This window comes from Channa argus, chromosome 3 (assembly GCF_033026475.1).
Source record: "Channa argus isolate prfri chromosome 3, Channa argus male v1.0, whole genome shotgun sequence".
In the NCBI taxonomy this organism is placed as follows: Eukaryota; Metazoa; Chordata; class Actinopteri; order Anabantiformes; family Channidae; genus Channa; species Channa argus.
This window is the reverse complement of record NC_090199.1, coordinates 6,534,012-6,545,503: the sequence shown is the minus strand read 5'-3', so window position 1 is coordinate 6,545,503 and position 11,492 is coordinate 6,534,012. Positions and strand designations below refer to the sequence as shown.

Below are 11,492 nucleotides of genomic sequence, written 5' to 3'. Positions count from 1 at the left end.
AAAAAAAGATTAGGATGTTGTATTTTTTTTCTTCAGTGTTTTCAGCACCTGCTGGCAGAATTATACTTGGTTTAATGCCCAGATAATCAATTATGAACCTGCCAATGGTGCAGCTGTTCCATGTTACAGAGCAACTTCTTCCCTGCCTGAATGAAAACCCAGAGGCTCTGTCGGGAAAGCTAACTAGCTGCATCCCAGATGCCAACATTAACCTGCCTGGATTTGGTTCTGTAAGAGCCGACGGAGTCACTAGAACATGCGGTAAGAGGCTCATACTGTATGTGAACAACAGATGTGAACAATCCCTCTCACTTGACTGTAAAGGATATTTTGTGCTTTGTGATTTAGAACTGTTAGCAGTTAGCCTGAGGCCAGGGACTTTACACATGTCATAGCGGTGTGTGTTTACATTCCCCCAAGAGCTGATGCTAGTGCAGCATGCGAGAGGACACACACACGTATTGGACGGTTGCAAAATCAGTTTTGTTTTGTTTTTTATTTCTGGAGATTTCAATCATGTCAGTCATGCTGAAAACCACTGGAAACCACCACTGGAAAACCCAGATCACAATCTGATCTGCCTGTTGCCTCAATATACATCTATAGTTAAGAGACAGCCTATAACAACTGGCAAAGTGGTGCTTAGGAAATCCTCAGAGACTGGTTTTGAAACCACAGATGGGACTGTACTGCTAGACTCAGATGGAGGTGACATTGAAGGCTCTACCCGCTGCTTTACGGACGATCTAAACTTTTGTCTGGATGTGGTAGTCGCTGTTAAAACCGCAAGCAGCTCTGCTAATTACCACCCTGGGTAACCAGTGTGGTCAAAGCAGTGCTCAACAATAAAAAAGAATGCGGAGGAGACGTGGAGGACCCAACTTAAGACCTGCGTGAAGGAGGCCAAGGACTCTTACAGGAAGAAGTTGGAGTGACATCAAGTCAACAATGTGCGCGCGATTTAGAAGGGGGATATAGACCATCACATGCTGCAGCACGAACTGAAGGCCTGTGCTTCAGAGCTGGCTGAGCCCCCTGCAGCACATATACAACCTTAGCCTTTGCCTGGGGAAGGTGCCCACGCTTTGGAAAACACCACGCATTGTCCTGGTGCCTAAAAAGGGACGACTCAAAGACCATCTTAACACCTCAAGTGCAGCGGGCCCAGGATCCCCTTCAGTTGGCCTATCGGAAGAATGTGGGGGTGGAAGACGCTGTTCAGTTCCTCCTGTGCCTTGTTCTCACACACCTCGATAGGGAAAGTGGAGCTTTGTACCCTTCACACCAGGTACTTGGTAATAACTGTGCGAGTTATTCAGTGTCTTGCTACTTGAGTTCATTGATGTCATTGCTTTTCATTTATAATTATTGACTTAATAATAATTGTAATAGCACATTTTCATCTACTCTACTAAACCAAACAAACAGACAAACTGATCCACTAATGCAGACCAGAGGGAAAAAACACTGACCCTGGTTACCAGTCACTGTAGTTCAAACATATCAAAGTGAGCCAGAAACATGATGCCGTGTGATTGTTTTTCGTGATCACTTTTTGACTTATGTGCACAATTGCCCATGGTGTCACCTGATTTAATGAATGCTTGAGTGAGTTTTTGGTGTGAAATGTAGAGGGGCAGAGCTCCTCCTCCTGCACCTTGAAACAGTAATGAGAGTGGACATCACGTGAGCAGCGGGTTTTGACACGAGGTCACTTCCTGTGAGTCACCAGCTGGGGTCAACTCGGAAAACATTTACCTTCCTCTTTACTCAGATAATTGGGATGTCGTCCTCCTGGGTCTGAAATAACAACAGTATAAAGTATAAAAAAATAAAACCTATCACCTGTTAGCTGGTTTGCCACAAACCTGTTGATCTAAAAGCTGTTTACGACCACGGCCGCTTTGTTTTCATATAAATAGTTTATTAGTATCGGTAACATGTCGGGAGGATTTGTCTCCCCCCGTTCTTTATGTGGGTAACATAGCAGAAAAAAGAGACAGACAGCGATAAAAAACGAGATTATAAAAATAAGAGGATATAATGTGTGTTCTATTGAGGAAGAGCAAATGTATGCCACAGTTTTTACAAAGGATCCCACCCAGTTTATAATCCAAGTCACTGAGCAGTTTATACTCAAGCTGGAGAAGGAACAAATCATTGGCTATGAGTCCTCCCGAATGCCCTCGTTTCCGCCAGCGCTTCTCGTCTCCACGGAGGAACCACTTTTTGTTTTTCTCCTTTTTTTTCATTTCTTTGTAAACCGTTCAGTAGAGATCCACAGGAGTCAATTATGCTCCATCCCCAAATGTCAAAATAAGCTCCATCAAACCCATTTCGGTGACTTTATGGCAGGTGGTGAAGATGTTAGCCGCAAAATGTGCTCGTCCCTCCTTTCGGCTTTAGGCGGTCGTCTTCTTTATCTCCACCCTTTTGTTTCTCCTCTTCCTCTTCACCTGATGCCTGTGGGAAGAAATGCCAGGGGAACACATGAAGATCAAAAACTGAGATCTACGCCACGGGTGAACAAGCTCACCCAGGTGGACAGATGTCCTCAATGTTGGTTTAGCAATCTGTGGGAGATTTCAGAAAATGAGGAAAACTGGTCCTTGAAAAAAAGCAACGTTCATCTCTCTCTCTTTGGGTGTTTGACCTCACGATGCTGTTGCCTTTGGGTTAAACCTGCTTGTTACAGTATTATGACATCCAGCCGTTATGGCACATTATCATTATCCTCTGTTGTGTCTGTGGCCATCTAGTGAATATAAACATCTTAGAAAAGTTTGGTCTGAGGAAAATATCTGGCTGTGCAGCTGGTTAAAGGACTGATCTGATATTTTTATTATAGTGCGAATATTATTTCTGGTTAAGATTGTAAACATTACTGGATTTTATAGTGTGTATATATATAGTCTATTTTGTGCATCGCATTTACTTCCAGTGAGGAAAATTGTATTTAATGATTTTGTAATGTCTGCAGACTGATCTACAACATCTGAATCTGGCCACAGTCTTTAATACAACTGGGAAAAGGCCTTTCTATGCAGTCTGCAGTTTGCTCTAGTGGGTTTGGGAATGTTTGTTATGTGTGTGTGTGTGTGTGTGTGAGCTCATTTAACATGTGGAGGCCTCCTGTCTCAATCTGTCTACTGACACCAAAAGAGCTGATAAGAAATCTAAGGTATTTACTGTGCTTTTGCTGTCTGCTTGAATTAATTCCTCCTCAGGGCGACACACCGTCATGAGCACACACACACACACACGCACGCACTCACTCACCATTGTCTGTGTCTGAGCTTGGGCTGATGTGATGTTTATTGGTGCACGTGCACTCCAGGTGATCCTCCAGCTTCACCTGCACCTCCCTCAGCTTGGGCCGCCGCCGCACATACTCCACCTTCGCCACCTGGAGAAAGAGAAACAGCAGGCGTGAGAGAGCAAGAGCAACACTATACAAAGATATTCAATATTTCAACATACGCAAATTAGAATTTGTAGCATATAAATCATTTCAAATAAATGTATAGGTTGTTCGTTTAAAGGCTGCAAATCTACAACAACCCCACTAAGCTTAAACTAGTCATCAGGCAACATTTCATGTTAACACGAACATCTGAACCCGGTCAGCAATAGGTCTTTATTATTCTTATCATATTTGTGCACCTATAAGATAAATAGACAAGCTAAATATAAACTGTAGACATTCGGCAGTGACTGAGCACACACACAGATACTGAGGCTCACATGGAGCCATATCAGTGGGACTCTGGGTCTGATTGCGCAAGCATATCAGCTTCAAGTCTGAACAGACTCTTTAAAGGAGAACTCAGCAACGCTAATGGCTTCAGCTGGGGAGAGGAGCTGTGAGGAGTATGAGGGGAACAGTGCAGCTAACATTGTTACTGCCACTGGGTGTTGGAACATACATACAGAGAGGAAGTTGAGGAGCTTTGCCTTCAGGCTCAGCTCTTCACCTGCATCACACTGCTGCTGCCACAGTCCACCTGCCTACCTCACACTCTAACACTCACACGTACGTGGGACTCAGACACCAGCACTGGAAGCAGCAACGTGCTGTTAGATCCTCAGATGTGGACCCCATCCCACCTGCTTCACCCTCTGATCACGCAGCGGTGAGGTTGGGATTCCAGTGCTAATGTCATCTTTCTTTCCCTCTCCGTGTCTCACATGTGGACACACCAGCCAAGCTCAGCCCTGCCTTATGCCCTGTGGCTCTGGATGCGAGTGCAGATGCACGTGTGACCCTTTACCCTCTCTGAACACTGATATTAGCTGTGAGTGACTTTATTTTTGATTTCCTCTGTAAAAAGTCAAAGAATCCATTCTTTCATCTCAGATTGAATGTCAGCAGCACAAAGCCTTCCTCAACTATTCCCCCTTAACTTCTGGTAATACACACTAATGTCTGTCCTCATTCCTCCAGCCTTTACTCGTTCCCTTCTCTTTCCCACAGCCTGCTTTTTTTTCATCTTTTCATATGTTTATTGTTATATGTTTGAGCTCCTGTGGCTATAAAGAACATATAATAAACACATGAGACCATTTACACATTGAATTGCTATCAACTTCATAATAATTTAATGAGGTAAAAGTGTATGTCACATCTAGTGCATGCACAGGAAACACACACACACACACACACACCATGGGTCAGCTCCCATTTGGCAAAGTGTGTAGAACCAGTTGGAGTTCACTGAGTCTTATTTCAGCTTAAACAGAGATCAAAAGGAAGCTATTATAATCTATTATGCTCACCGCCAGGCGTGCACACACACACACACACACACACACACAATGGCAAACCTGCAGGGAGTAATAGTTTTTGGCAGGTGTAGTGTATACCTCAAGTTGGTGGCTGTGTGTTTACTTGCCATCATTAGTTTTAGTGTGTGTGTGTGTGTTTGTGTGTGTGTGTGTGTGTTAGTGTTCAGGGTCGGAGGACAACAGAAGACTTTTTCAAAATATGGGAATAGTGATTAGTGGTGTTTACAGCGAATGTGCCAATGTGTTGCGGTGATGACAGCGGAGGTTAATGAAGTGTTTCGCTCTTTCTGTTGCCTTCTCCGTGGCGTCTTTTGATTCAGGTTTGCCAGATTAAATATTGCCTTTGGCGAACACTCTTCAATCTGCTTTTCACTGTTTGCAGCTGCGCATAGTCTCCAATGCAACATCTAATAAACAAGTGAACGGTGCTAAGTACACTTTTAAACAACCACCAAGACCGACTGTAATCCCATCCCTCAGATCACTTGTTGAAGTGGTCCAGGACACACGTGACCACATAGATTTTGTAGTGTAAATGTAAATGTATCCCCAACAAGGGGTCTGCCCGACACCTTGGAGACTCATGTAGACAGGTGGGACCAACGCCTGCGTCTCGGCTGCAAACAGGGTCTTTTCTTTATGTTTTGTACTATTTTTTATTTTGAACCAAATGTAAATCCTCCTTCTCCAAAGAACATGCCTCCAATTTAGTGCTGAGCCGATGACGTAGAATACAATATAAAAAATAACCAGAGACATAATTTATTTAAATTCCATGCAGTTTCTTCCAAGTACATCCCCTCAAAGCCAGTGTGACGGCCAACAGTTCAGTCAAAGATTTGTGTTGTGCTTGAAGTAGCGGATGTAGCCTTGAGCCTTCTTTTTGAGATCAAAAAGGCTTCATACCTTTTTTTTTTTTTACTTATGCAGCTTTAAGATTTTCAGGGTTTTATCTTATTGTATTATACTATACTGCCTAAAACTGTAGACGTATCACAAGGTAGATCCTTAACATTACCTTGACAGTGCGGTGGTGCTTGCGTGCTGCCTGGCATCTCATGTTGCTGGTGTTGCAGCAGCCTGTGCAGCGTTTCACCTCCACGCAGGGCGGCCATATTATGAAATTGGCCGAGGTGGGATCCACCTGGCTCCGGGGGATCTCGAAGATGGTTGTTCGCACTTTACACACCGCACACGAAGCCTCTTCTACCACTGGAAGGGAACACAGAGATCAAAATGGTTTCAAGCTCAAATTTAGCTTCTGTATATCTAGACTCCATGTGCAGATTTAGCCAGTTTCTTTAAGTGGCTGCGTGTTACCAGTGCTCCTCCTGTGTCTGGTGTGTGTGCCCGCTCTTTTCAGGTCGGGGAGGCTGTCAGACAAGTCCTTGTGGTAGCTGTGTTTGGTCTCATCGATCACCTCGTTCTCTGGGCAAAGACAAAACAGCACACACACTCTCACTGTTACAAACGCCATTCGTGAAGAGCCACACCCACATATTCTGTGAACTATCCGAAGGGCACCGAAAACAAATGCAGTCAAACGGGTAGCTGAAAACAGGATGTTTATATCAGACGTCTTTATCTATCTGTCCTGATTAATCTGAGAGAAAGTGTTCACACGTGTCACAGCACATGCTTTTTAAATGTAATTAATGTAAAGATACAGATTCACGGCATCAAACGTCGCACGAGTCAACTGAGATAATGATTTATGCCAACTTCAAACTCTTGGTAAAAACAAAGACACTGATCTACGTGACGCAAGATAATAAGTCAAACTGAACTTCTGAGCGTTTGCATTAGGTCAAGTTTTTATCAAATGCCTTTATGTTTCTGAATCAAGGACAGTGAACTTGTTCTGTATTAGCATCGATTTCGACTTAATCTCGCTTGTCCTTCAGAATTATTTGTCCCCTAATGAGTCAAACAACACAAGTTCACATAAAATGTTCCACAGCAGCTTAAAAGACTTAACTTTATCTTTGGTCACTTTCTAAGACCAACAATAAATGACCTGTAATCATGGACAATGTCCATCAATCTGCAACCTGGTTTGACCTATTTGTCCTCCCTCACTGACACACTGCTCGACTTTTCCAAATTGTTTAGTCGAGAAATGTTTAAAGAAAATGTCGATGTTTGACCTGAAAGATCCTGCACAGAGTTTTCACACGTGCATTGGACTTTCTTTTCCTTCAGGCCATTTTGTACCAACCCCTGATACTAAAACTCACCATTTTAACTAAACCTTAACTTAGGGTTCACACAGCCAAGTTGACAGGTTGTACAGAAATGTTTCAGAATCACCAAGAGCACCCAAAGAGCAGAAATAGAATGCACCCGGGAATGCACACTTGCACGTGCACGATTCACCGAAGCGGCACCTGTGCCGGATGACGTCAGGTTATGTTGAAGAAAAAGTCGAGTGTGATCTAACTTTTTTTTGCAGCGCGTCCCTGCTGGGTAAATGCACTTCCCCCATTTAACTGAATGGGAAGAGCAAGGTTTTGTCATGCAGAGTGAAGCTCTGTCTGAACACGGCCTAACAGGTGGACTGTCTGCGGTCACATAGTTATGAGGACAAAAAGCTTGTGCACGCAGGGGCATTGTGGGGACCCCCCCCCCCCCCCAAAATCTAGGCACAAAAAACAACCATTTATTTTAGGGTCGTACGTCAAATTGATTGACGATCGTGTAACAAAACATGTGATTAATGGTATAAATGTGAGTAGCTGTACAGTTCACTTTTATTTAACATCACAGAAACAAATAAAAGACAGAGGGCTGGAATATCAAAGGTGCAGTTGATGGCAGGCGTTAACTCCACGTTTGTGAGTGTGTCATCAGATGCTGTCACGGTTAATTGTTTCTCAAGTGTTTACAGCTCCTCCAAAGCATTTCAACACTCTGCACCGCCAAACCTAATCAGATCCACAGATTTTTCACAGGCAGTAAATTCGGAGCAAAGATTACGTTTGTGTGTGTGTGTGTGTCTCTGGGCGAGACTGTTTTAATTTGATTCTGATTACCAGCCCTTCACTTTGTGATTGTGTGTGTGTGTGTGTACACGCACACCCATTATTCTTGTTGCTATGTGTGTGTGCAAGCAGTCACGCACACAAGCCTTGCCTATGTACACAATGCGCGTCTGAAACACAACAAAATCCATCTTCAACACCTCCTCTGTCTCTCTCTCTCTCTCTCTGTCTCTTGTCCCCCTGACATGCAGGAATTTGAGCATGAATTATACATAGCAACACAGCAGCCTTCCAGCGAGGCCTGCTCACAAACCAATAATGGGCAGCATGACAACAACATAATGAAATGAGCCACTTGACCCCCATCGTGCTGGGGAGCCCTCACACTCGACATTTGCATCTCAATGATGCCAGGATTAATGGTGGCACTGCTCAGAGCAGCAGACATTAAAAATGAAGCAACAGTTTTTCACAGGCAACAAAAATTCAGAGCAGAAAAGTTTCTGTGGCAGGAATTGAGGCGTATATACAAAAGAAAAGTCTGTTTTATAGCACAGATACCTCCTGTCTCGCCTCACTGCCATCAACTGGGTTCACTGGGAATAAATACTGGTGTCTTTAAGTTACAATCAATGTATTTTTCAATTTAAAATAGTTTTAAACTTATTTTCTTATTACTTTAAGCTGTAGTTTGCACTTCTAGCTAACAAATGTGCCACAGAATGGAAGATAAGGATGTTACAACAAGGATTTTTAAGGGAAGAGGTTCGAAAAAAGTGAGGGTTGGAAAAAAAAAAACCCCACAAGGAACAAGTTAGATAATTATGAGAGGAATGTGATTGAATGAACGAATAGTGTGACTTTTTGGAGACACCAGAAGAGAGAGCAGAAATAAGGGGGCAGTGATGTAAGTGCAAGAAACACTGTTTAAAAGAACTGTTACACTCAGTGGAGCATAAGTTATTGGTTGAGCGCCACAAATCCCAAAATGCAACAATCTTCTGCAACAGACTTTGCCTTGAAAATTCGGTTTCCCCACCGTCTGCACATTTGGCTTCAGGCTTCCCATCAAACATTTCTATTGTCCAAGGCCAAGAAAAGATACTGTACCTCTGCCGATACAAACTATTTTTGCTTTACAAATCTCCTCCAGAACCACAGAACAGACAACACAACTGTTTTCACAGGCCCGTTTGTTCAGGAAATAACCAATAAATAAGTTTTTTAACATGAAGTTGGACAAAATGCGCTAAATCCAGACTTAATCCCAAATTCCATTGGCAGCCAAAAGTTAGCTCTGCCTCAAGGGTTCACGTAGAGTGTAAAGTGCAAGATGGGTCCTGGTCTCCTAGCAACATCTGGTGAAGCAGTCCAGTAATGTGATGGGGGGACAGCATCCTCGCCCTGTGCACTGAACCAGGTGCAACTCATTTCTCAATTCTGAGTCTTTCAAGACGCAGACGTGAAGGGAGGCAGCACACACAAGCCAACTCATGAAGGCTGACAGATTAAGAGCTGGATTTTTCAAGGCTACGTGTAAATCACTTCTTTTTGCTTTTTGCTGATAATTACTTTTAATTTTTGCAGCAGCGCCCTCGAATCCAGCTTGTGGGTGTGATAGTTTTATTATAAGGAAGCGCTTTACCTACGGAGTCTATCTCTAGCAGCCGCTGGAGGTCGCTGATGCTGCGGATCTCACTGTGGGAAAGCCGCTCCAACAGCTCCCTGGGAAGAGGCGACTCCTGTGGGGAGAAAGTCAGCGAATGAGGATTTTTACTGGATATGGAGAAACGCGCAGGTCCCAGATATGCATCCACTTACCCAGTGCCAACACCGTTTATTCACCAAAATAAACGTACAGTCTCGATGCCTAACTACGTCCAGCGGAGAGGAAACATCTGTGCGTAATTACGCAGAGCACAGTGGATTCCCCTTTACATTTGTCTTTCTATGTCTGATGCAACACATATGATTGTAACCAAAAGCAAAGTTTCGCCGGGTTTACCTCAGCAGCGATGCGTAACAGGCAGAGGCAGCAGAGAAGGAGGTGGTAGACCGCGGCTCTCATCTCCTCTCAGATCTGCTGCATGGGCGCCGGGACGGGGCGAAGGTCCACTGCAGGAGCCAGACTGTCGCTCCCTGCACTCGGGAGCCCATAAACATCCCTCGGGAGAACTGAGCACCACCACAGCCTCAGTGAAAGCCAGGAGCTCATAAATATTAAACCATCCCTGAAGTCCTAAGTGTAATGCGATTGGAGTTCTTGTTGAGTGAGTGAGAGAGCGGCTGCTTTTCAAAAGAATAAAATAATAATATTAATATAGTAATTTAGCTTTTGGACCCTCAGCATAAAAGTTGCGTTCCGAAAGTTTGAGGCGAAAATCTGCTCAATCAATCAGACTTAATTTGGGGTCAAGATCATGTCCAGCTGTTCTTTGGTTTTGGTACCAAAACAGGGGTCCAAACGAAGAGGACGCTTTATTTTACACGTGCACATCCAGAAACATCCGTCATTTTGTCCTCGTTATAATCCAGCCACACACTGGTGCGTCCTGCATCCAGAGCATGTCCGTACCTTTTGTGGGGAAATCGTCAAAACGTCGTTTAATCCTTGAATCAAAACTTCCAGAAATAACCAAATCTGCCCTGAAGGAGAAAAAGTCGAATTGCGTGAAGGAAAGAAGCGGAATCACTCCGCTCTTGCGGCTCATGGGAGTTTGATGACCCCAGAGATGAATAGAGTCGGGATGCTTTCGGTCTCAGGATATAGCTGTGCGCGTAACCGAGACTAAACTGTGAGCGCGCTTTGCATAATAGACTCGTTACCATGAAGTATCAAAACTACTAAATTTAACAGCTGTTTCATTACACAACTCCACTTTTATTAGTTCTAAGAACTTTTTTAAACACGTATTTAATGAAAAAAAAGCAAATATAGTCATTGTACATCAGTGGAGATGGTGGAGTTATTATAAAGGGAATTTATAGGCATTGATGCTGTCACTTCCTTCAAAAATATCACTTCAAACACATCAGAAGGAACAGATTTTAAGAATCTATGACATCACCCAACATTGTCTGATGGGAAAAACACCAGGACGGATGTTACTGAAGTTGTTCGTGTCTTGCCAACGATATTTTTTCCAACTGTGAACCATGGAGGTTGGATAGTGGCGACGATGGCATAGTGGTCATTTTAACAGGAACCAGACCAGACTTGGCATTAACACAATATGTAAATCACTTTGAATTAGTAAAATTGTTGATGAATTGCAAGTATCCGTCTCAAACAAGATTTACGACCACTGCAATTTCACGTACCATCGCAGCTCATCACATATTGGGCAAAAAACCCTGAATATGTCACCATTCTGTCACTGGACGTTATCAACATATTGAAATAAACAGAAACCAATTGTCACTAGTCAGTTTGAAAAGGCTTTAATTTGATTATGGTTGGTGGCACTGTTGACTACATGACATTTGAGATTATTCTCTAGAAACAGTCAAACTGAGAGTTCTGATATCAAAGCAGGTTCCTTGGGTTGGTGAAGTAAATTACTGAGGGAATGTAAAGGAATTTCTAAAGCTAAAGCTTCACAAAGCAGCACTGGAATCTGAAAATCCAGCCTCAAGCACTTTCCACATGCACGTACACATTTCCTCGCCCTTTGTCTGGCTCACGTTCTCATGCGCAGACACACACACACACACACGCGCGCAGGC

General features: G+C 43.5%; 1 protein-coding gene across 1 annotated transcript; it reads right to left on the bottom strand.

The window, feature by feature from the left end:
• Window positions 1-2,031: 2,031 nt before the first annotated feature.
• Window positions 2,032-10,555, bottom strand: LOC137124173 (platelet-derived growth factor subunit A-like). The gene is made up of 6 exons (XM_067498891.1): window positions 9,772-10,555; window positions 9,412-9,508; window positions 6,106-6,213; window positions 5,804-5,997; window positions 3,280-3,406; window positions 2,032-2,463 (listed from the first exon to the last, which is right to left on the bottom strand). Exons 1-6 carry the CDS (start codon window positions 9,832-9,834, stop codon window positions 2,453-2,455), a joined length of 600 nt encoding a protein of 199 aa, XP_067354992.1. The 5' UTR covers window positions 9,835-10,555; the 3' UTR covers window positions 2,032-2,452.
• Window positions 10,556-11,492: the final 937 nt, after the last annotated feature.